The following is a 25,118-nucleotide window of genomic DNA, read 5'->3' as shown; positions in this document are numbered from 1 at the left end:
GTCAAATTCAACTTACAAATCCTAAAGAAAATAGAAAAACATGTATACTTACTGAGAAATTAACAGTAAAAATTCATAATTTTACCATAATTTCTTTGTGAATTGACAAATAAAAAAAAGGGAAAATAACTACAATTTCTGTAATGTCCTGAAGATGGTAGCATTCATTGTATTAACATTTATTTTGAAAGGACATCTAATGTAAAAAAAAATACTGTGAAATAACAGAAAATCACTTTCTCGTAAAAAAAAAATTTAACAAAAAAACAACGGTAATTTTCCGGCAGCTAGGAAATAATATTTTGTTATTTATATGTATATATAAATATAAAAGAAAAATATTTTTTATTTATTGATGTCTTAGCGAAAATAAGATGGCATGCAGACAGATAATTTGAATAGCGGTCCGGGGTAATCCCCAATTATTACAGCGTTTGTGATAAATGTCGTGGCCTTCTTCAGTGAATGTCAAAGAAGCGTATTAAGCAACTGAGAAGTGATGAGGCAAATTCATCATTTTCAGATCTTTCGTGTGTGTGTGTGTGTTTGTGACTCTGTTTACCTGTCTCCATCTTTACTCCCTCCAGCTCATGCACGCCTATCATGACCACCAGGGCCCGTACTCAAAGATTCTGAGAATCCTCCAGAGAGACGAGAAAAAGAGACGAAAGGTGGATGAAAACGGTTTTTTTAATTACCTAAAAATGTCCAAAAAGTGAAAATAAAATGTCCCAAAAACAAGAAGAAAATCAGAAAATGGCCACAAACTGTCCCTAAAATTGACAAAAAGTCAGGAAATTGATTTAAGAAAAGGCAGGATTAAAAAAAAAAAAAAGTAAAATAAATGAATAAAATGTCCAAAAGAAGAAATCAAAAAATTACCATAAAATGTCCACAACATTGGCAAAAAAAGACAGAAATTTGATTAAAGGTAAGAAAAAAAACGTTCAAAAAGTTAACAAATTAAATGTCCAAAAACAAAAGAAATCTAAAAAAAATTCCATAAAATGTCCACAAAATTGCAAGTCAGAAAATTGACAGCATAGAAAAATGTCAAAAAAATAGCCATAAAATATCCCAAAAAAGGAAGAAGAGTGGCAGAAAATGACCATATGTCCATAACATTTCCCAAAATGTCAGAAATTTGACAGAAAGGCAGAAAAGTCTAAAAATGAAAAACAAAGTCTGAAAATTTACAAAAACAAATCCAAAAAGAGAAGAGGTAGAAGAAAATGAATGTGTATGTATTGGATGCTGCATATTTTTCTGTATATATATATATATATATATATATATATATTCTTTTTCTTCTCTTGGGCCTTCACTACATTAGATTAACAAGACTAACTAACAATAACACAAAATATTTTGCGGCTCCAGACATTTTTTTTTGTGTGTGTTTATTTATTTGGTGTAAAATGGCTCCTTTGACTGTAGAGCGTGCTGACCCCCGTCCTAGCAGATCACACCTCACATCTCCAGAGTTAGGATTTCTTCAGGAACAGCTTTTACCTTTAATAGGATCTACTCTTCTTTTTGGGGGCAATTCTAAAAAAAAAAAAAAAACATCATGATTCTGAGAATTGGCAACTCAAATCTTTAGGAACGCGTCCCCAGGAGCTTAATCCGACATTTAAAGCCGGCATTTTCCCAATGATTGAAATTTGATCCACACAGATGAAAGCGCCCGGGATTTGAGTGATTATTTCTCTCCTTTGATAGACTCACTCCATGGACTTTGACGATACATGGCACCCTGCCACTCATCCCTCCGGAGCAGTGCTTCCTGCTGTGCTGGCTGTCGGTGACATGACGCCCGCCGACGGCAAACCCGGCGGCCTGGACTTCCCGCTGGCTTTCAACGGCGGCCGACTCATGAGGTTCTCTTAATGAGGCTCATAACATCCCCGAGAGGGTGAGCGTGTAAGGGCACGGGTCAAATTGGTTTCCAGATGTTTTGTGAGGATGTCATCGATAAAATGCATGTTTCTCTGGGAAGATTTGACATTTTATGCAATGAAAACAGACAGACAGACGTCGATTATTGGGTATGGCGATCTCTGTGGTGTTTTTAGTTGATAGTCCCCCAAGTCACTCGCTCAATTACGACAATTGAGCTTCACTCATTCACTGCCATTCACGGCTCTAGACGTCAAAGATTCGTATTAACTGGGCTGGCAGCGAATGATTTCAATTCAGTGCAAGAGAGGTGACTTTCACCAGCACAAAAATGAAGATTGAGCTCTCTAAAAACAGTTGGGCTCAAATTAACCCAACTATGGGTCAAAAATCGACCGAGCCTCTATTTGGGTCTATTTGACCCAACTTTGAGTTAAGAAATAGGACTTGTAGTGTAAAACTAGATAGATATGGGTCAGATCCTCTACTTGGGTCTATTTGACCCAACTTTGGCTCACAAATTTGGTCATTTTTGTATAAAACAACCCAGAAAGTTGGGTGAAAATGCTTTCCTATTTGACCCAACTTTGGGTAAAAAACTGGGACATTTTGTATAAAACAACCCAGAACGTCGGGTCAAATTGACCCAAAAAGTGTATCGGTCCATTTTTTTATCCATAATTGGGTTACTTTTGACCCAACAGTTTTTAGAGTGAGCCCTTTATATATAATGATCTCTACTATATACATAAATGCCAACATGCTTATACTTGTGTGTCTACTCTAAGCAGGTTTTACCCCTCCCAGCGTAGCGGGGACACTGGGAAGCGCAGCACCCTGCGCTCGCCTCTTGCCGCCGACTCCGTCGCAGTGCAGTCACGCCTTAGCCATCGCTGCTTCTCTATCTGGAGTCACCTAACCATGGTGATCATGAGTTCTTGCTAGAAGAGCAGGATATAGCGTTTGAGCGCTTCCCTGCACATCTGGCTACGCACTGGGTGGCATATACACGGTAATAGCTGCAAATTATAATGTGACTTGCTTTACTTCACATTCTGTTTGTCAAGCAACAAACTATTTAAGTGTTAATTTGTGACTACAAATGCTTAATAAAGCTATTTGCTCTTCGAATCAACTTATTAGTCCTCACGGTTGCATTTTTCCGTTTAAAAACAAGAGGCCTTGTTATGAAAATTCTTGCGATGTTTCTTGGTGATCATTGGAAACTTCAATGAGGTTGTCATCTGGATCTCGGAAGTACAGAGAGGTGATTGTCCCCACCGCTCCCGTCCTCTCCAGCGGGCCCGCCTCTATTTGCACTCCACACACCTACACACATGACAACGTCAAGTTTAGTTGTATAGCCCAGGGGTCAGCAAGCTTTATTGACAAAATTGACAAATTAATAACCAAAAATCTGTCTGGAGCTGCAAAACATTGTGATGACGGAAACGCTGTGTTAGTGTTAACGGTGGTCACTTCCTTCTTCCTTTCATACTTCTTTTTTTTTTTTTTTAATTGTTAGACTTTTCTGCCCTTCTGACATTTTTGGACATTTTTGGACATTTTGTGGTAATTTAGGGGATTTCTTATTTTGGTTTTGGATATTTTATGGTTACCTTTAATTTTCTGCATTTTTTAAATTCAGTTCTGTCATTTTTTGGCAATTTCATGGACATTTTATGCTCATTTGAGATGTTTACTCTTTTCTGGTCACTTTTTTTTTTTACATGTTTAGCTTTTTTTAATATATTTAATTATTCATTTTTCATTTGATCATTAATTACTCTATCTAAAAAATAAATGAAAAAAATATTTTCTTATTTTCTGGTCACCTTTTTTGGACATTTTTTTAGTTAAAAAAAAATTAATTATTAATTTTTTCATTTAATCATTAATTACTCTATCTAAAAAAAATATGCAAAGAAAATATTTTCGGACATTTTCTGGTCACTTTTTTTACATTTTTAGTTTAAGAAAAAATAATTATTCATTTGTCATGTAATTATTAATTACTCCATCTAAAACAAAAATATGTAAAAAATAAAATAAAAAAAATGTCTACTTTTTTTTTTAAGAGGGACTAAAGAGCCACATGTGGCTCCAGAACCGCAGGTTGCAGACCCCGGACATAGCCCTCTAATAACAAAAGAGTCTCAAAGGGCTACAGTTGACAAATATTAACAACATCCCCTGATATAACCACAAGAGGGCAAGGAGGAAAAACATCAGGGGGGGGGGGGGGGGGAATAAAAAAAACAATGATAGAGGCTTGGATAAACACAAAAATAATTCCATATCACAGGTAGACAGACCTTCAGGTGCGCAGCCACAGTCGTCAGAGGGGTTTTGGTGATGAGGCACAAGTCTGCAGAGCCTGGAGTTGGATGCTTAGCTTTAGGCTCAAACTCCTTCCCGAGTTGGTGAAGGTTAAACTTCTGCTTCCCAAAGCCCAGAGCTTTACGGCTGCCCTTCATTGGTGAGTGAGGAAAGTTGTCCAAAGAAATCAATTAGTGGATGAGCACAGCAGCAGCAACTATGTGACATACAAACAAATTCTGCCATCTGGTGGAGGTTCACAGAATAGTGTGATTGATCACAAGAGTTCAACATGAATGCTTTTGAACTGCTTGACCTTCACCAAGGATACTTTTCTACTCCAATACACAAGTTGTGGTCATCCATCCATCGATTTTATAAAGCGCTTGCCCTCATTAGGGTCTCGAGTGAGGTGAAGTCTACGCCAGCTGAATTTGGTCCATTTTGAACTGGTTGCTAATCACTCACATTCAAAATTTACAGTTTTAAGATGTTTTTTTAGAATCTGGATTACTAATAATACAAAATGCTATTTTCATTTAGCCACTTGATACAAAACAGCAATCGGCTCCTCATGCATAATCACTAATTATTTCACAATATTAAAATTTAACACATCTCTGTCCAGGACTGAAAGGAGCATTACTACTATCAAATATTTGAGAGAAAATATTTCTTATGTTTGCAGGGAAGTGTGATGAACATTAGACATATTATTAACAACACTTTGCACCTCCAGTATAATTCAGTTTTGCTCGGCAGGCATATATTTGCGGTGTTCTAATTTATGATTCGCCACTAGGAAATGAAGCTATTGATTCTTTTTTCCTGTTTATGCCTTCTGAGCTTTCGGTAGCAACGTGTCACTTGTTTATTTTCTTTTGGATGTTAGGTAATGTTTGGACAGAAAATAAAACAAAAAAAAAGTCTACTTGGTTTGGCTTTTTTTTTTTGGCTACGTTTCAGATGTCCTGTTTTGTTGGTTGTCCTTAATGCAACCTTGTGGCCATGCAGTCAAAAGTGAAACTAAAAGTGCTTGCCTCTACTGATTCAGCTAATGGACAGCAAAGTGTACTTTGTCGTTACAATCTGGCTTTATAGTTACAACATGTACTTTAGTGTGGATGCCAAAGATTATGTTTAATGAATTAATAACATTTGTGTTGAGTGCTAGCACGCACATTTGTTTTCCCATTAGTAATGCCATATTAACTTGTGTTCCCCTGCTATTAATATTATTAAATTAGTATTATGGGTCTCATGTAAAGGTGTTTTTTTTGTGTACGTGTTGAATAATAATGAATACAGTTGTTTATGATCGTGGTGTTGGTGCTTTACGATTAATTCACAAAACCTTTTAAGGATGGCTATTTGCCTATTTTGGGTACAGTATGCCACTTTTTATCCCTACCGTTCACTGTTACTAATAATAATAATAATAATGTCACAAAAGTATGTATATGAAATAATTGAACCAATTTTCACTCAATATACTGACAAATGCACAGAAGATATTCCCCGCAACGTTCATCAACTGACGTCATACCTTAAAGGTGACAAGTTCCATGCCCAGGACTGACGTGTAGAACTTGATGGTGTCCGGCACACTTCTCACAGTCAGCACCAAATGGTCCAAATGACTCACTTCTATCGGACACGTCCCCTTGCGTTTTACGGCTTCTTGCGTCCGAGCAAAGTTTTTCTGAAAGAAACCAATGGTTGTGAAATGTCCGCGAGAAAAACGTACCGCCTCTTCATTTTAACTGCGACTCGACTAGCTTAATGAAAACACTCTTCGTACAATTTCATTTTCGATCTCTATAAGTTTAAATGAGTGGAATTAGTCCGATATTATAAAGTGCCCCTGTTATATACCTGAAGACATTTCTGTACGGTCCCAAAACGACTCGCAGCTCTCTGAAGTGCCATTTTAACAGTAAAGCACTTCCTTGTTGTCCACCTTCGCACACAAAGTGGAGATGGCTTCAGTTTTCCAACCGTTTACAGTCATTTAAAAAATCTACCAGGTATTGTTCAAATAGTGGCACCATTTCACGATCGCATTCAAAACTAATACACCAGTCTATAGTGTAATAATGTCATTTGCTGAGGAATCTAATATGTATTGAGGTTACTATGCCCCCTGCTGTTCTATTTTAAGGTTGCATTGAGTACGTCAGTTCGAAGACACAAATGAGTTGCAAACAGTACTGCAAGGTCTTCATATTCCACTCGCTACTCCTGAATTCCAGGTTACAAAGTTCGTGACCGCTATTGTGTATTTTATGTTATTGTTGAGCACAGCGCCATCTGTTCACGTAATCCTGGTCAAGAATAAAATCAAATCTTGAATGTGGATGGGGCGATGAATTGCATTTCAGCATCAGATTAAATCGAAGTGCCATCAAGCATACGATTAAAAAAAAAAAAAGACAAAAAAGCAATGTACTTTAACTAAGTAAAATAAGTTTAGTCATTTTACAAATGATATGTAGTGGACCCTCGCATATCGTGGTTCGACACCGTGGAGTTGCGAATTGTTTCCACCAATATTTGAAAGTTACAGACCATTAAGTGACATAAATACTATAAATTGTGCCTTGGGGACTATTTCAATGAGTGGTCTGTAACGTATCCCCGCGGTTTTGACTATCACTGTATTATTATTATTTATAATTGTGGAGTTGGGGAGGGGCATATTCAATAATTACTTGGGTAAAAAAAAACAACACTTTTCTCTTAAGTACATAAATAAAAAACAAGATAATTTGGGCGAATATTCACGCTTTTCAAATACACATGTAATGTTAATTGAAGCTTGAAATGTCCTTTGGTTTGAGTAGCAATGGTTGTCCTGTATTGAAAACCCACTCACAAGCAGAAATAGACCTTCACATTACTGCACCTGTTCACGGTCAGAGTAAAAATGGTTACGCAAGGATAAACTGAAATCCGCCCTTACATCCTCATAAATGTGAACAACTGCATGTAGACAAGAGTTGATATCTACAATACATTAGTAGCGTAACTTGTTTAATTCAGCAGTTAGTTTCCATTCAAACCCAGTCAAATTGGGTGGATCACAGAACAAGGCCAAGCATGACCCAAAAGGAAATAAAGAGTTTACATAGTTTATACACAAGTTTGTGGTCTTTAACAATGACAAAATCTTTCATTCAGTTTTTTATAGCCTGCAAAACAAAAAGCGGAGTAACCGTGGCAAAGACCTGGATGAGTAGAAGAATGTCCTCCTCTTCCTCCAGTTGGTGCTCTTGTTCAACAATAGTACTATTGAACGTGACACATCCTCTAAAATACAAATTTACTTCAACACATTTAATAATGCAATAAATCTTTATTTAGGATTTCAGCCATTGACAATAGATTCAATAATAGCATACATTTATATAACTGTTTTGTGTATTGTGACTTTTGCATGTATTGCACTGTTATGGGCATCTGTGGCTGAACATCTACCAGGACCTGACGACGATGGGACTCTTTTCACATGGAAAACTTTGGATTGCAAATTGAAATTAAGATTTTGTAAATGATTGGCATGATTCAATCTGGAATTGAGAATGTGGAGCCGCATTGCATTTCACGCAGTAATCTTAAAAAATAAAAATAAAATAATAAAATCTGCTCATGTAGGGATGAAAGTAGAACGGCAACTGATCCATTTGGGGAATGGATTGCACACAATTTCGACATCAAATAAAAATCCAGGCAACCTGGTAATGTGGGAAAATTAACATGTCAACAGCATCGCAATTTTTTTTTTTTTAATGGCCAAACGTATACAAATCCAATTTTTTTCCCCTCCCCTTATGTTGTTTTTGCCCGAACAACCATCTAAGTACTTTATAACACGTCGGACCAGGCAGTGCATACATGAACTAGCCTACCAAAAATGTCCTCATTTGGCCACAACTCACTGAACAAAACCAGCCGTACTGATCCCAGCTCTGTTTGGGTGCAAATGAAAGGTTGCCCTGGTAGACAATAACGTCGGCCAATCAAACCCTAATCTGATAAATGATTTACAATAAAAAAAAAAAAAAAAAATAATAATAATAATAAGACCACTGATACAAAGCATGACTGAAAATTATTTATACAAGCTTATTTATTTACAGCTAATACTTTGACCTGGAGTAACTGAACTGTACCAACACGCCTTATGGCATATAAGGCATTGTTTAGAAGCTAATAAAACTGGTGCAGTTTGAGCTGCTCGAACTGCCTGCAGGTGCACAGCTTTTATAACCCGATGGTTTTCTTGAGAATCGTGGCGCTCTCTCTCTCTCTCTCTCACGCACACACGCACGCACACACACACACACACACACACACACACAACTTGACCCAGTGCAAAAACAGAATGGTCACTAAGGGGTTGATTCAAACAGCATGCATGTGTGTGGCTAAACTAGTATTGTAATAATAAAGTCTACCGAGCTGACCGTTTCTCGGCTCCAGAATAGGGTTGCAGTGGTCGTCTCCACCAGAGAACATCATGTATATTATTTGTTGGACCTGATTTTTTTTTTTTTGTCTGACTGCAAGTAAAACTTCAAACCACTCAAATATGCAATTAGGAAATTGACCGACAATTCTCCGTTGAAAAGAAATATACATGATATCCAACAAAGTCGGCATATGGCGAAAGCAGACGACCACGTGCAACCCTAACCTCCGCCGGTGCCTGCGTGGTGCAACCCAAATCGACAAACGGTATGGAAGGCAAACATTTCAACAGAGACTCTTCCTACAGTCGTTAATGGACTCGGGTTATTACGTCATTTATGTGCGGACAAAGACAACCGTTACAAAAACTACACGACGCTCTCTCGATTGGTAGACACCAGAACGGCCCTGCGGCAGATGGGGCAGGTGGAGTTTTCCGACAGCCAGCGATCGATGCAGTGCACGTGATACTCGTGGGAGCAAGGAAGCTTCCGCAGCTTGTTGCCTTCCGCGTACTCCGTGATGCAGACGCTGCAAGTCTTCAAGGCGTCACTCTCGCCAAAGTTGCGCATGGCCAGGTTGTCAATCTGTTCTTTGGTCAGCCCCTGGGGTTGGTCCTCATCTTCGTCATTTAATAAAAAGAAGTGCGCCAGTCGAAGGAGGGGCAACGAGCTTGGCTCCTCCAGGTTGATGGGGGGCCTGGGTCGAGCCCTGCCACCGGGGGCCGCTGGAGCGGCGGCGAGTCCTTCCTCCGTATCGGTTTCAACTGTCCTTGCCCGGACGGCGGCGGCCACGGGCGGTTCCTCAACGACAGGGGCGGCAGGCGCGGCGGCGTCCGGGTTATTTTCAGCCGAATCGGCGGATGCGTTGGCCGCGCGGTTGGAATCGGAAGAATCGGAGTCGGAATCCATGAGGTAGCCGAGCTCGCCGAAGCCGGTCATGATCTGCCGAATCATGGACTGGAGCGCCATTGAGGTGGCCTCTCCCAAACCGGCGTCCGAGATCCTGCGGATCGGGATACGGATTGTGCTGACGTAGGTCCGCACGCCGGCGCGCTCGGAGCGCGAGAAAGTCCGACGGAATCCGCCGCGCTCGCTTTCGTAAAGAAACGTGTTGTTGGAGTTCTGAGAGCGCGAACGGGTACGACTGGCGATGCTGTCTCTTTGGCGATACTCGCCTGGACGCACGCGCCGCACCTGCAGGTCAAGCATGATAGTTGGGGGCCGCCGTCCCGCTGCACCCCCTTCCGATCCAGTTTCTCCTTCAGTCGCGGCTACGCTTTGGGTCTCGGGAGTTTGTTCGCTTTCAACCGCGGGCTGCTGAGTATCATCCTCAGCGGCGCTTGGTCTCGAAACAACATGCTGTCGAGTCCGAGAACTACCCTCCACTTGAGGCGCGGGTGCAGTGCTGGCATCGGCGCTGGGCCCTTGAGGCGGTGGAGCAAAGCGGGGACTGGGGAGCTCTTCCACGTGATCCAAACGAAGAGGCGAGCGGCTTCTGGCTGTACGAGCCCGGGTTCTGCATGGTTCGGAACTGCGGCTGCGAGCCCTCCTTTGTCCTCTACGTAGAGACACGGAGAGCGTCGGTTCAACTGGCATGGCGACTGGAGGGCAGGGAGGTTCTTCGTGCGTCTCGTTCGAAACAACCACCTCAGGCTCAGGCTCAGGCTCTGGTTCAGGCTCTGGTTCTGGTTCTGGTTCTGGTTCAGGCTCAGGCTCTGGTTCTGGTTCAGTTTCGGGCTCAGGCTCAGGCTCGGGCTCAGGCTCAGGCTCTGGCTCTGGCTCTGGCTCTGGCTCAGGTTCTACAATGACAGCCATCTCCTCAACAACTGGTTCTTCTTCTACTCCTGTCTCCATGAGAACAGGCGGTTCAGTGTTTCCCTCCACTGCTTGTGACTCCGGAGGCGGCTGCTCTCCTTCGGTAGCCGTCAGATGATCGGCTAAGGTGCGATTCATGCTGATTTCCAGGCTGAAGCGGAAGTCGCCACTGTTCGGGTTGGTCTGACTCACTGCCCTCCATGACTGGTTCCCGCGGTGACCAGTCCTGGTTGTGTTGCCCGTGCGCCGCACAGTGTTCAGCCATTCCAGGAGACTGTCTCCATTTGCAGGATCTTCAGAGGCTTCAGGTTGTTCTAAAAGCATAGATGGAAGATGTGTCAAAGCGTTTCAAGTTCATTACTATTTTATGAATTAGATCAGTGGTTCCTAACCCTGTTGGGAGCTACTGAACCCCACCAGATTCCTGGTTGACGGGTGAACAAAACGAAGAGGGAGAGTAGCCTTTTGCTGGACTAGAATTGCTCAACTCGCATTGCAAATCACGCCGTTAGGATGCTAACGGCCATCACTCAACTCAACTCGATTTAGAGCGCACTTTAAAACAACTGGGGCAGCAGAAGGGCAGAATATTAACCTTAACCACAAAGCACTGATAAGACAAACGGTCAAAATTATTAGTTCATTTTCACGTTGTTTTTTTAAGTTGCAAAAAGTTAATGTTTGTAATAAGGACAACCTGCAGATGTTAAAATAAAAACATATTTTGGTTATCAAATGACATATTTTGTTGTTGTTTTTAAATTTAATAAAAAAAAGAAGAAGAAGAGCAAAATCAATCTAGTGAAATGTTACATCCCTAGTTAGACATGTCAATTCATTATGGCACATATTCGTCCGACATATTTTGACAAATCACACGAGGTACATTCCCAACAGTCATATGTCGACTATTGAGGGCACCAAATTTCCTACAGCACAGATAGACCATGAAATGTAGCTTTTTCACCTCCAGCCAATGAGGCCAAATGGGCCATGTTATTACAAGTCATGAGTCGGGCGTGTGTCTTGACCTCTGCCGAACGTCCGGGGTTCGATCGGACCCAGGTTAAGAACCACTGACTCAGATTTAAACACAAAGCAAACTAAACGTCAACTCACCACTTGGCTCTTCGACATTTTCGGTACTGGGCGGGTCACTCTGCTGCTCTGCGCCATTTTTGATATTCTGAAGTCGACTGAACAGCTCATCCTCGGTTGCCTCTCCTGAAAAATTATTTCAAAACGCAACGAGCATGTTATTCAACGCAAAGTGATTCCTTTTCCCAAAACGGCTTTTAAGACATTAACGTGCACGCCGTTTTGCACTAAAATCCAATGTTCAAAGTAGAGGACGCACGTGCCAACGGGATGCAACACCTTTTATTAACGTCAACAACAAAAATGGAATCATGAACACAAGCAGTGAACAAACATCCCACCTTTACAGGTTTTTTTTTCCTTCCATGACAAAAGACTTGAAAATGCATCCCCCATAGTCGGCAGACTCGGTATATTTCAAAATAACACTGACCCATAGAGCCGTTTTGTTTCCTTAAAACACAGCAAGGGGACAATGCTGAAGACCTCAAGACTTACCAGGGCACGCCGCTGTCCAGTCAATGCCCTCGCCTCGCAGGGTGATCCGCTAAAGGATGCTCCAAATTTACACTCTCCCTTCTCACTTGTCCTGGGACACAAACGGATTGGTGTCCTCAGTAGAGCGCCAAACTTGTGGCATTTTCACCAAAGTGTGAAAACCAGGATTCCTGAGATGAATACTCCGCTACAGCAACTTCCCATACAGGCAAAAATAAGACTTTAACTGATTGTGGGGAGAGAGAAAAAAAGAAAGAAGGAAATCTGATCACATAGCTGACGTTGGATGACGTGACGTAAGGGACTTTCACAGCAGATAAAACGTCCAAGGTTCATGGGAAGGGAAACGTAATACAACTATGTACACGTGAAGCGCCACAAATAAAGAAATGAAAAGATTTACCGTGTCACAAGTACCATAGACTAATTTAGGTGTTTGGATGCAAAGGCAGGTGCAAATCAACATTGTGAGACACAAATGCTAAAAGTCAGTCACATAATGGACCAAAGTGTTGAAATTCGCTTCCACGGGCTGGTGCACGTTTTAAGAGAGAAAGAAAAAGAAAAAAAAGACCACTTTAATCCTGATTGAAGGGACTAGCGTTTATATACGGTAGATAATAAAACAAAGGATTTCGGAGTTTGATGCAACACGCCACTGAAAAGGCATTGTCCTTCATTTGATTAGGCAGTGTGTGTAAACATTAATAGTGTAAATATCAATGACATCTTATACCCCGAAAAAGAGTTTAAGCCGATTAAGTATAAAAATAATGGTACGCCAGTTCAAGTAATCACTCTGACGCAACGTGTAACATGGGATTGCCCCCCCACATTACATTAATTAGCTTTTAAATTACGTGACGTTGATGTGGCAGAATGTTCAGCAAAACCAACTCTCCATTAAATCAAAAACCAATACCTGGGGTGCCCAAAAGATTGTTGTCCCTCATGAGACGATAGTCCTCATCACTGAGATTGTTGACAAACTGGTAGAAGGCTTCTTCTCTGTCGAGACGATCCAGCTGCCTCCTGCGCTGCGACTCTGGCTGGTCACTGCCGCTCTGCTCGGAACTGTCAGACCCTTCCATTGACTCAGAAGGGGAAGTCGTCGGGGTATATCCGCCAGTCTCCAGCAAGATTTAGACACTGCATCACAAGAAATGACCATTTAAGACAGGCTGCCTGCTTCTTAAGTTACATTCAACAATTAAAGACTTTCTAGTTCCATTTGAAATCTTTTTTTTTTTGCTGCCGTGAATCGCGCAAAACCTACAAGAACAAATTATTCGCCTGTCTGGGGTCCCAGCGCTCGCCCCAAAGGTGCTAGGTCACGGGTTCAAATACAGCTCTATACATTTATTCTATTTATTGTTTACAATTGTTGGGAGATGTACATGAGCCGCTTTGTTTCACATGTTTATTGAAAAACTGAATCTGGGGGGTTATGGTTCGACTGGTAATGCAGGAAACCACGCAAAGTGCATGACTCACGGCAAAATAACCAATTCACAGCAGCCGACACATAACGCCAAAACTAAACTACGGACCAATGAGAGCCGTTTACGGCAAAAAATAAATAAAAATAACGCTAGCAGGAGACTTGATGGTCACGGCAAAAATAACCCCCACCAAAACAAAATGGCATCAGATAGTTTAGTTTTCCGTACTAAACACACGAAATGAACACGAGCGCCATTGTTGTACTTGGTACTTCTAATGCAAAATAAATGCGTTTGGAATAACTTAACATACAATTATCGTTAATTCGTTCATTTGTAACGTGTTTTATTGGCCTGGTGTTCGGAGACACCGAGACAAATGGCTACAAGGGCTATGTGGCTTCAATGCTAGCTAGCGGCGTAGCCACAAGCTACGTAAGCTTCAAACGGGCCTTTCAATTAACGCTACGATGGCGATTAACTTCGCAGGAGTCGCCAAATTGCCGTGGACACATACCCGGCAAGGTCGATCGCAGTTGTAAAGCAGTTGACAAAGCTCCGACATATGTTCAACGGCGGGTTGGAGTTGTTACAAAGCCACAAAGTGTAATGTCATCGATAGCCACTGTTGAGCTAACTATGCGCACGGCTGTTAGCAATGACGTTCTCAACCAGTACTCGGCGAGCACAAACAGGATCGAATTAGTTCGCTAAAAATAATACTACCGAGAAACAACAAACGCCTCTCAAAAAGTCACTACTATGTTACCTGTTCGGTGATGAGAGTAATTATATGATCGTAGGTCTGGTTGTTCTTCCAATAACCTTTAAAAACGATTGACTGTAACGCTAAGTGTAGTTTCAGGAGTCCATTTTGTTTCTTTTGGGGAAAGCCATAGCGGTCTTCCGGAAAATACATTTAAGTGAATTCCCCGGATTTAGCCTGGCAGGTAAATCTGCTGACGTTACACTGGTATTTTAGCCAACCCGACGCTGGAGCCAATGCAGAATGCCTTGCCTGGTAGACAACGTTCAGGACATACTACTTGACTAAACAGCAAATAGGAGTGTATTGTTTGTTTTGAACTGAGTCGCACAGTTCAGTCACAGCGCCACCGAGTGGTTATACGTGCAAATATACTGCTTTATGTGAAATACTGCAGCGACACGGAAATGTTTCTACTTTCCGTTAATTCACCAGTAGATTCCTGGCCGTAACATCTCTCAAGATTCTGATTAAAAATCAACGAGCATGTGAAAGCGAATCTATGCCACCCGTTCGAAACGTGACACGTGATGGACGCAATTATCCAAATTTTATTTTCGCATTTATGTGTCTTCACTCATGGAAACCCTTTTCATCTTCAATTTAATGTACTGCAATTGTCATTGACGATCAACTTACATCGGAGTGAGAGAGTTGCTGGACAACATGACTAAAATTGAAATGATTTTCATGTATTTATTGACTGTATAGTCGTAACCTTTTTATTTATTTTTGTATTGTCATTCCAGTTCTTGACAAGTAGTGGCGCTGTGTGCAGTCTCCTCCATTACATTGACAGTAGACAATGTCTCTCTCTCTCTCTCTCTCTCTCTCTCTCTCTCTCTCTCTCTCTCTCTCTCTCTCTCTCTCTCTCTCTCTCTCTCTCTCTCTATCTATGATTCTCAACTGGTGGATCCCATTACGGATTACTTACATTAGTAGTTTAGATTGTTTTATATTTATGGCCTGGATGAGTTTTCATGCAAATATTTGCTGTAACTATGAGTTAGCGGGCTGAAAGGCTAAGTTATGGTTGTTGGTCTCTGTTATTACACTCCATAGCTGCGCTACTTGTTACACTAACTACCTATCCATTCATGTGTTATATAATACATTTATTCCACGTTTGTTTACTTGCCTATTGTACAATCGTACACAAAACAATTATCTTACAAGGTGTTATGATACGCCACCTAATTAGACCTGCTTATGCAGAAAATTTTGAATATAGAAGTAAAAAAAAATCGGTCAATGTGTTTGTTGACAGTGAAACTGTACTATAGTCTTTCAAAACGGTTATGTTAAAAAAAAAAAAAAAAAAAAAATCACTGACAAAACAATTAACATCCCACTGAAGGTGCATATCTGATCCATTACATGACACATTTTATTTTATAATTGGCTTCCTCGCTAAACTGTTATGGGTGACTACGGAACAAACACAATATTAATATCACCTGACAATTTTGGAGGCATACATCACAGGATGTGTTTATAGTCACAGACAGTAGCTCCGGCCGGCTCCAATTAAGCATGCCAGAATGAGTTGCAGTGTGGACCACAGTGCCCGGCTCGGAGTTATGGATGAGCAATCACTCGAGCTATGCCTGACCCCGAGTGCTAATTAGTTCTGACATTAAAATAACATGATTCAAGACTGGAACCGGAGAAATTAAAATGCTTTTCGCCAAAGAATCTTACAATATTGCGAACATGGGAGGACTAATTGGGATGAATAGTGCTATATTTTCAGGAGTAATGGCTATTCTGTCCATTTCTTCCTATTGAAGTCTGTCTTTCTATGCGTCTTAAATCTGTCTTAGATCTATCTGTCTTAAATTTGTCTTAGATCCATCCACCCCAAAGTAATTACCAATGATAATGCTGGAGTGACTTAGTCTTAGACAACATTTAAATAACACAACCCGATTCTCTTCAGAAAGCAGCATTCAAAATCTTATTTTAATTTGTATATTTACTCCATAAACATTATTACAAAACTCAGCAAGTTACCAATATTACATTATCACCATACAGGCTTGATCACAAATATTTAAAACCTTTGCAACAGTTACAACAAAACAAAACAAACAAACAAACAAAATAACGAAAAAAAGAAAAATAATACTCAAATAATTTACATGAAAATCTATAAAACAGCAAATTGTTCACAAATTATATATTTTTTTTCTCCAAAGTTTTCTTTTTTTTTTCTTTGCTTATTTGTGTTTTACACAGTAACACAACACTCACACAACAAGATCATGGTCTTATTACAAAAACTCCCAACAAAATGTAAATATTTCTAGTTTTTTGTTGATACTTTCATATTTTGGTTTTTAAAACCAGAAACTTGTCATTGTATATCCTTTCCACTGCCCATCGAGGCGCATAAAAGGTTACTCACACACACAAATACTTCACAGCACTTTCTAAGAAAAATATACACTTACAAAATATGTTACAAATTGGCACACAAAAAATATACAAGATTTTGTTGTGTCAAGAGTTCATTAAGATTCCTTCTGGTAACAACTCTAGACGGTATATATAAAGCTTGGCAATATTTTTAATGAAAAGAGCAAAAGTAATTCCAATCAATGTCAAAGAATCATGAAGTGAATACATCAAACATAACATTATAATATACATTCATAAGGAGGATTAGGAACCTAATCTAGTTTGCATTTCTTTTTCTGTTAACTCTGGGAAAACAAACAGAACAAAACAAAACAGAATGTCATCTTTCTTAGCACCATTAAAATGAGGCAGCTCCAACAGTGGCACATTTTGAGAGAAAAAAAAACTGAAGATAAATACATTCAATTTGACAATAGGCAGAAATGAGAGAAGGCAGACTAAATGGGTTTGTAACCCACGTGGAGCTTCCCATCAGCAGCTCGTCTTGGTCCTAACCCTGATATTCTGGAGGAAAGAAATGCAGGATCATGGCAGAGGGAGAACAAAAAAGGAATAAAGTTTGATTTGGATCTTATTATTATCATCCTTGTGCCACGACGTCCTTTGCGACAAGGCCCGTTTTTAAGTCACGCTTGCATGTCTGCGTTTCATCGCCTTAAAATGAAATGTCCAAAAAAGAACACAGGCCTTTTGTCTTGTGTATATGTCGGTAAAAGAAGCTGCATCTTCTTTAAATACAGTATATAAAATTATTTTTGCAGTCATTTGTAACAGATTGATTGTATTTAAAGTGGAATCCTGGATGCTCAGTCACAAATGAGTATTGTAGTTGATTAAAGAAAATGGTGCCAGATATAACATCTTTATATATATTTTTTTTTAAATTATGCACTAATATGGTATTGATTTCTGCCAAAACACGGACCGTAAACTGTGATGACAACTTAAGACAACCATGAAAAAATAAAGAAAACAAAAATCAATGATATCTCATGGTAAAAGTAAGCATTATAGAGTGAGTGCGCCTACGGTGCACAATAATACATTAATTTAAAACCAAAACTCCACAAAAATGTGAAAAAAATGATACTTAAATCACCATTTGAAATGGAATAAAAGCAAGCTTTTCACGTGGAATTGATGAAAAGACATGCTTCTCCTTCATTTACAAGATTGCTGATTCCATTTGTACGAAAAACTGCTTTCACATTCACATGAAACCGAACTGCAAAGGATGCCGCGACTGACGCGTGCATCCGAATCTGTGTGTTATAAACTGCCTTGAATCTTCAGTCCAAAAGAGCTATTCAGTGAGGCTCAGCCCCAACTGACAAATAATTTCCTTGCTTAGCCTCAGACATCCTAACTACATTCTCCTTGGTCCACAGAAAGCGTGTTTGAATGCGTCTTCCTCTCATCCTCTTCCTCTTCAGTAGCCTTCAGAGCAGATTTCCCCTTTTTTTTCTTCCCTCTCTCTCTCTTGTTGCTTTTCAGTGCCGGGCGATGTTGAGGTAAATTGAATTTGGCAAATAAAGTGTGTGTGTGTGTGGGGGGGGGGGGTATGAAGAGTGTTTCTGATTTGGTTTAGTGAGTGGTGGTGTACCACTGCCAGCTGTTGGTGCCTTTCATCAGACGAGAGAGAGAAGAGAGAGAGAGTCCCAAACAAAGAATTCCTGTTGGGGTAAGTCTCTGTCAGGAGCCGATATTTCAGTAGATAGAAAATAGGAACAGCCAATATTCACACATATATAAGAGGTCATTTACACAGCATTGTTACTTTTGGCACATTGATTTTAAGGTATAATTATCTCTTTTTTTGTTGCAAATATTGCATGTCCCTGTACAGCAACAATGACAAAAATACTCTGAGGGTGAAGCTTTTATGACTTTGCAAGGCGTAAAAATGTAAATGTAGACAACCAGTTCCTCTACGCTGCAGAAGAAAACAGAAGTGCTTGACAAAAGAAAATCATTCCGGCCTCGAGGGGGTTGAGGGAAAAAAAAAAGACGTCTGATATGTCATCAATACAAAATGGTCCCATCTTGTGTTTTCAAGATGCCTTGGGATTAAATAGGGCTCGTTAATTGTAGGTTTTCCTCTTGAAATGAGCCAGGCAGTGTATGAAGGACGGCAACAACAGGACATCCACATTCTGCATACAAAAACAGATGAGGAGGAGGGGTGCGTAGATGTCACTCAATGCATTTGTGTATATAGCTACATCTTTAGGGGGAAAGGGAATAAATACATACTTCAGGGGAGCGTGTTTTGCTGAGAAAATACAAAAAGAAAGCTCCTCAAAGGTTATTCTCTTTTTTTTTTTCCAGACAAAAATAGGAAGGAAAAAAAAACAACTATAAGAAGAACAAACAAAGCAGAAACAACAAAAGCGAGGAAAATGCAGCCATGGTCGTTTTAAATCTCAATCAAGCTCGACACAATCACTCAATAGGTAGTTTGCAACGTACAAGAAGTTTTTCATGCAGATATTAATTTCCTTGTCGGGGATTAAAGGAAGTGAGAGAAATCAAGGGGGAACTTAGTTCTCATGCAGCTCTGGCATAGCGTCAGTGTAGGTATGCTTGTGAGGGAGGGCTCAGGTATCGTGGGGGGGGGAAGAGAAAAAGGGGGTGCAACAGCAGCTGATAACAAAATATTACCTCAGTTTCTCAAAAGAGGTCATCAGTGCTATGTCCTTATTTGGGTCTCTCTCAGCTCGCTTCCCCTTCAGCGTTTCAATGCGAGGAAACTTTGCACTGGTCTTGTGACGGTACAGCTTTTTGTGCGCGGGCCCAGGGTTAATAAAGTTGGGTTTGTCGAACATGTCACAGCCCAGAGCTAGTTGAGGGAATAAGGGATGAGCGGGGTTGAATTTGGCCTGGTTTTTCCCTCCTTTCCCCCCTGCCTTCCTGCCTCGCCCAGCCCCTGTAAGCACGGCACCTTTTTTCTTCAGGTCGGACTCAGTGCCCGCCAAGATTTTAAGGGTCTTTAGGTTGAGGCTGTTGGCCTCAGACGGCGTATCGACCTCAGACATCGGATTCCACAGCGGCTCAATGGAGGCCATCATGAATCTCTGTACCTCAGCCATGCCGGAGACAATGTTGGACAGGATATTGGAGGGCTCCTCAAACTCTCTCTGGTCGTCTCCGACAAGACTGTTGCTTTCTGACCAGCCGGTGCCAGACCAGTCGCCGCTGCTTGTGCTGTCAGTCAGGCCTGCGCCGCACCCATCTGCCTGGTTCTTGGCTGCCTTACCCTCTAACATGGCCTTAATCTTTTTGGTTGAACGGGAATTCTGTTTGGGGGTCTTTACCTTTTCTGACTTGGGGGTTCTGGGGGCCCGTACTTTCTTTGGGCTCTGTCCTGCAGCTGCCTGTTTGTAATTGCCTTTCCTCTTTGACTTGATGCTTTTGGCCCTTGTCATTTCATCAGTCTGTTCATTGAAATCTGTAGCCCCCAGTTCTCCCTTTTTATCTAAACATAAGACATCCTGGCTATTAAAGTTATGCAGTGGAAACTGACTGTCCTCCACTGTGTAGGCATTCGCTGTGTGCTCCTGTTGCTGCATAATGTCACAGTTCCACTTGACGTCCCTAGTGCGCTCCGTAGACATATCATTCACATCCTGATATTTCCCAACATTCCCTGGTATCTTCATCTCACGTCCCGCAACCTGTGGGGAGAGGTTGGGCGTCTCAGGCGGGGAAAGCTCTGACAACGAGGAGTGTCTAAATTTGTCAGGGGTAAAGTTGGAGATGTCCAGCAGGTCTGAGGACTCCCTGAGCGGCGTGAGGGCATCCATACTCTGCTGAATCACCATTTTAGGACTGCAATGAGCCAAGAAACTGTCTCGGCCCTCCTCCTCACCCTCCCGCTCACAAGATTTGAGGCTTAGCGAACTGTAATTGCTTGAGGAGGCTGATAAGGAACCTACTGAGTCGTAGCTGATGAGTCTTCCATTGTCAGTGCACAGAGACCCTCTCTGGTATTGCACCTGGCCCTCTACACAGGTTGACTGACATACTTGCAGATCGGACCCAGGCTGGAGTCCAGCCTCGGTCAGGTAGTTCTTCTCGTAAAGTATCCGGTCACTCTCTGGGCTTACTTGGCTGTAGTTAGAAACGGGTAGGTTCTCACTTACGGGTACAGCGGGTGGAAAGTTGTTGGGTAAGATAGGGGTCTCGGGGGTTTCAGGTCCAAAGTTCTGGTTATGATTGGTACAGAGCTGTGGATGCCACATTTGGGGGAAACTGGGACAGTTCTGGGGAGACTGTTGCAGCTCCGATTCCGAAGGAGGGGAGAGTACACAGCTTTGAGCAAGTTGAAGAGAGCAAAATTGTTTCTCCTCTAGGGAAAGGCCCACGGGATATTGTTGCCTGGAGGGCTGTTGTGGGAAATACGGGATAGATGTACCTCCAGAGGAGTCGGTAGCATCTAGCAGGGTCTGCAGGTAGCCCCCTGGGATGACAGGAACCCCAGTTTCCACCTCCTCTGAGGATGATGCTTTGCCAGGAAGACAGGAGGATGAAACAAATGGGAACTTCGCCTTTTCTGTGTCCGTTGTGATAGTATTGTCAGAGAAATCTGGTTTGGCTGCGGTTGAGTTCACGCTTGCATCTTCGAGCCCAGCAGCAAGGTCCTCAGTGTTTGCTGCAGTGGCATCCGTTTCATTTGTCACGCTCTTCCTATCTTCTCCTTCTGCCTCTTTCATTTTCAGGCTTCTCAGCCTGGCTTCGCTTTTGAATTTTCTTATCCTGACTATTTTGTTTCTTCCCAATCTCCTCCCCTCTCTCTCCTCCCTCTCCTGCGAGCGACTCTTGATTATAACTGTGTCAGAGATGGAGTTTAAGTCCAGTGTGACTGGCATGTCCGGTGCTTCTGCTACCTCCCCCACCATGGGGGTGCCCTCTTCTTTAGTGACAACCCTGTGGGCCTGATCAGAGGGCAGAGAAGCATGCACAATGACTGACTGCTCCACAGCGCGAATCCTCTGAACCTTTAATCTGTTTGCGATCTTGTATTTTCTTTTAGGATGTGCAGAATTAAAAGGGCGATGGTGGCGTCCGTTCAGATGAAAACCACGCTGTTGTCTATCTCTGGCGACCAGCTTGAGCTGCTCCTGTCTCTCTCTTTGCTTTGCCTGCCAGTAATCCTTCAGTGGAGCCAGTGTCTCATATTTGCTTATTGTGTTGGCGTTTAAACTCACGGTACCATCCGCAGGATTTAGTTTGCCCAGTTTCACCGACATGAGTCTCTCTCCTTTAAACCTGTTGATGATGATGTACTTGATAACCACGGGTGGCTCTTTACGACACGATTTCCTCCGTTTTTTGGGACACCAGTCTACATCTTCTTCTTCTTTCTGACCAGGTGGGGGTTTCTCTTTTTTCTCTGCATTCTTCTCGCTCTCAAGCGAGTCAACATCGTATAAGTAATCGTCACTGTATCGAACCTTTCTTTTAGAACGCAAGCCATAGTTAAGTGGATTTGAGGGGCTGAGGAATCTTTTGGAGTGACCCTTCTTAAATTTGCCCTCCTGCACAGTGTCTGAGGAGGAGCCAGTGCAGGAGCTGTCATCACTGAATTCCCCTGATTCCTCTGTCGAGTTAAAGTCTATTACATAGTTGACTTTAGGAGTTGACATGGGTGAGCCTTGGGAGCCGTCCAGAGGGCTCTGGCCACTGCAGTCTCCTGGGTTTTCCTCCTGTTCTGGTTGCAGAATGAGCTCATCGGTTTTGGGCTGAAGCTCATCAACACTCCTCCTCAAGACTCCTACTCCTTCTTCTTTCTTGGCACAGTTTGCCAGGACACTAGGGAAGAAATTAAACTGTGTCTCCTCCTGGAGCACGTTTGTTTTTTCCCTCATGTTGTCCTGGAATGACTCATAACGAATCTTTAGCGAACAAACATCACTGCTTAACGTCGAGTCATCATCTTCGTCATCGAATAAATTGTCAACGTCTTCCTCAGAGAAGAGGTTGACTGACAGCTCGTTTTTAGAACATAGATCCAGCAGCTCCATCTTACTCTCGCTGATGAAGGATTCAAAATAACCCCAGTCCTGGCTGGCATTGGCCAACAGTACCTCCTCTCCACTGACTTTGTCCAGTAGCAGTCCTTCATACAAGTTCTTTGTTGTTGCATCATCCTGGGGGTCGTCACAGTCATTTGCAGTTTTGTTTCCTTCTGCCCTCTTACCTTCATCAGAGGCTTTCGGCAGGGGAAAACTAAGTAGCTGGTCCGAGAGGAGCTGTTCTCCGTAATGACTCACTGCCTCCCCCGCATGGCTCAGGCACTGGATGCTGATGTTGTTGATGTCAGTGAAATCCTCACGGTTCACGTCCCCTATCCGTACACTTAGTCCAGTTTCTGAATTAGGGCTCGTGCTAGGCTCATGTGGTGGGTTCCGTTCGGAGGTGGCGTCGCAGGTCTCAATGAAGCAACCGAGGCAGGTGCGGCTCGGCTGAAGGAGACACTCCTCTGTCAGGGTAGACACGTTGTCAGGCTCCATCATTGTCAGCGACAGAGAGGTGGCGGCAGGCAACCGAATGCTCTTCTGGGTGTCTCTCATTGGGCCCCAGGAGTTTACAGCTGGGTCCGGAAGTGATCCGGCACTGGGGGTGTGTTGAAAGTGAGGGACGAGGGTTGGAACCTCATGGGAGGGAGGGCATGGAGCTGCTGTCAGACCCAGAGAGGGGTCAGTGCCAAGTGGGAGGGGGAAGGAGAGAGTTGGCGACGTGAGTGTGGGTCTCTGGTGTGCCGGGCAGAGCCGCTGTGATGACTCCGTTGCAGGAGGAGGTGGCGGTGGGAGAGCAGCATCAACAAGTCTGCTTAGACTCAGGTCACCACTCTGCTCACATATCTCTGCTGGTACAAAAAAGAAAAGATATTTTCGTTTTTTTTAACATCCATCCAACCATTTTGTTAAAGTTACTCGCAAATACAAATACAGTTAAGGTTATCATCAGTACAAAGTTAAAATGAAACTTAAACAATACCATAGCTCTCTATTGTTTTCTACAGTAAATGTTTTTTTTCCCCAAAATGTAAAAATACCTGAAATCTTAAACTTTTCACATTTCTGGTGTTCCTAGGGTCAACAGCATCTCTTATAAAGTTAACTGAAAATTTTAATAAATTGTTGCCTGAGATAAAAAACATTTTTATCAGATAAAAAAAAAAGGCCGATACCGATCCTTATATCCTTATAAAAACATGATGGCATAAATGCAAACAACGCTACAAAACTACAATCTATACTACAATGCTGCATATGTAATGCTGTCCAATGATTAACATTTTTTAACAATTAATCACACAATGTTTGGTCATTAATTGCGATTAATCACATGTTTTACTACTATTTTCTACTAAGTTTGTCACAGATATTTGCTTGGAATTAATGTAAAATCTTCTAATAGAAAGTACATTTAGATTCAAAGAATGTTCTAATAGCTTTCTTTGGTCATTGAATACAGTTGTTCTCCTGTAAAATACAACTGTTGAACAAAACAATCAAAACAGACTCAGCATTACAGATATTCTTCTCATAGAAAGAGTTCTTAAAATTTCCCGCTTATAGGTTTAGTATATATAGTAACTTAAAATAACAAAGTGCATAGTTGTATTGTTGGGGTGGCGTTCACAAGGCTGATTGGGACATTGTCTTAATCAGTTGAAGACTGATGAGGAACAATCAAAATCCACAGAAGCAGGCTTGTAGCAGCAGGTAGATAAATGTGTTTGCGCTGCATAATTAGATCACAGCAGTGGAGGCAGGTACGTACACTTGGGAGATGGCAAGCCCATATGCTGGAAACCGTAGAAGTAATATCATCCACACCTGCCTCTGTATGCCAATCCCTATGCTGAGACACCACATGTATTTATATTGAAAAAAAAAAAAAAACATAAATATAAATGAGTGCATTCATAGAAGTTAACTATGTCACCCATCTTTGGATAGATGCGCCAAATCATTATTGATATTATGTTAAATGCTTCAGGGAAGACTGCTTAACAAACAGTATTCAGCACGGTTGTGTTTGAATATGCATACGATCTGAGAGCGATTCAGCGAGGTAATGAAATTTGCACGAGCGAGTCTCGTGGGCTTCTGTCCTGCAAAAATGTTGCAACAAGCCCGCCGGTCATGAAAAGCATACTACATGTATGCTACATCATTTAACGGTGGCAATCCCCTGAGAAGTATGCATCCTCTCATAGTCAGAAAAGAGCAATTGCAGCAACTTGTCAACTTGTAAAAGCATCGCGGCGGTTACTATATTTGCCACCAGTTAGTTCCATATAAAATGATAGCATAAAGAGCCTCATCGATGATACCGGCACATTTTTTTTTTGTGTTGAGTGGGAAGGAGCATTTCTTC

At 41.7% G+C, this 25,118-nt stretch overlaps 3 protein-coding genes and 1 long non-coding RNA gene across 6 annotated transcripts in view; 1 reads left to right on the top strand and 3 right to left on the bottom strand.

Annotated features, from left to right (window-relative positions):
* Nucleotides 1-17: 17 nt before the first annotated feature.
* On the top strand, nucleotides 18-3,139 carry LOC147168736 (uncharacterized). Its single transcript, XR_015095983.1, has 3 exons — nucleotides 18-671; nucleotides 1,723-1,915; nucleotides 2,691-3,139. It is a non-coding gene; the product is annotated as an uncharacterized LOC147168736 (long non-coding RNA).
* On the bottom strand, nucleotides 671-6,328 carry glod5 (glyoxalase domain containing 5). Its single transcript, XM_086085133.1, has 4 exons — nucleotides 6,094-6,328; nucleotides 5,765-5,920; nucleotides 4,215-4,370; nucleotides 671-3,228 (listed from the first exon to the last, which is right to left on the bottom strand). Exons 1-4 carry the CDS (start codon nucleotides 6,145-6,147, stop codon nucleotides 3,085-3,087), a joined length of 510 nt encoding a protein of 169 aa, XP_085941259.1. The 5' UTR covers nucleotides 6,148-6,328; the 3' UTR covers nucleotides 671-3,084.
* A 1,225-nt stretch (nucleotides 6,329-7,553) lies between these two features.
* On the bottom strand, nucleotides 7,554-14,464 carry rlim (ring finger protein, LIM domain interacting). Of its 2 annotated transcripts, none has more exons than XM_086085131.1 (4): nucleotides 14,313-14,464; nucleotides 13,024-13,250; nucleotides 11,625-11,729; nucleotides 7,554-10,819 (listed from the first exon to the last, which is right to left on the bottom strand). In XM_086085131.1, exons 2-4 carry the CDS (start codon nucleotides 13,190-13,192, stop codon nucleotides 9,057-9,059), a joined length of 2,037 nt encoding a protein of 678 aa, XP_085941257.1. In that variant the 5' UTR covers nucleotides 13,193-13,250; nucleotides 14,313-14,464; the 3' UTR covers nucleotides 7,554-9,056. The 2 variants fall into 2 exon arrangements, with proteins under 2 accessions (XP_085941257.1, XP_085941258.1); XM_086085132.1 differs by lacking the exon at nucleotides 14,313-14,464 and adding an exon at nucleotides 14,061-14,186.
* Nucleotides 14,465-16,238: 1,774 nt separating this feature from the next.
* The window catches only part of nexmifb (neurite extension and migration factor b), a 76,273-nt gene continuing 67,393 nt past the window's right edge, over nucleotides 16,239-25,118 (bottom strand). Inside the window, exons 3-4 of one of the 2 annotated variants that reach the window (XM_086085593.1) lie at nucleotides 19,392-23,598; nucleotides 16,239-18,883 (exon numbers count right to left, since the gene is read on the bottom strand). In XM_086085593.1, coding sequence (XP_085941719.1) covers nucleotides 18,700-18,883; nucleotides 19,392-23,598 — 4,391 coding nt within the window. In that variant the 3' untranslated portion in view covers nucleotides 16,239-18,699. Of the gene's footprint in view, nucleotides 23,599-25,118 lie in introns of both variants that reach the window. The other variant, XM_086085594.1, reaches the window with a different exon arrangement.

Source organism: Leptonotus elevatus, chromosome 9 (genome assembly GCF_054856555.1).
Source record: "Leptonotus elevatus isolate MCC_2025b chromosome 9, RoL_Lele_1.0, whole genome shotgun sequence".
NCBI lineage: Eukaryota > Metazoa > Chordata > Actinopteri > Syngnathiformes > Syngnathidae > Leptonotus > Leptonotus elevatus.
The sequence above is the reverse complement of the archived record's forward strand: the minus strand, read 5'-3'. Positions and strand labels throughout refer to the sequence as shown.

Bases quoted from the DNA above. Each gene is read 5' to 3' on its own strand.
- glod5 (XM_086085133.1), bottom strand. From the start codon at position 6,147: ATGGCACTTCAGAGAGCTGCGAGTCGTTTTGGGACCGTACAGAAATGT. The intron at 5,921-6,093 runs GTATATAACAGG...GGTTTCTTTCAG, and splicing joins CCGTACAGAAATGTCTTCAG to AAAAACTTTGCTCGGACGCA. The intron at 3,229-4,214 runs GTCTGTCTACCT...TCATGTGTGTAG, and splicing joins CTGTGGCTGCGCACCTGAAG to GTGTGTGGAGTGCAAATAGA.
- rlim (XM_086085131.1), bottom strand. From the start codon at position 13,192: ATGGAAGGGTCTGACAGTTCCGAGCAGAGCGGCAGTGACCAGCCAGAG. The intron at 11,730-13,023 runs GTATTGGTTTTT...ATAATTTTTCAG, and splicing joins CAATCTTTTGGGCACCCCAG to GAGAGGCAACCGAGGATGAG. The intron at 10,820-11,624 runs GTGAGTTGACGT...CTATGCTTTTAG, and splicing joins AAATGTCGAAGAGCCAAGTG to AACAACCTGAAGCCTCTGAA.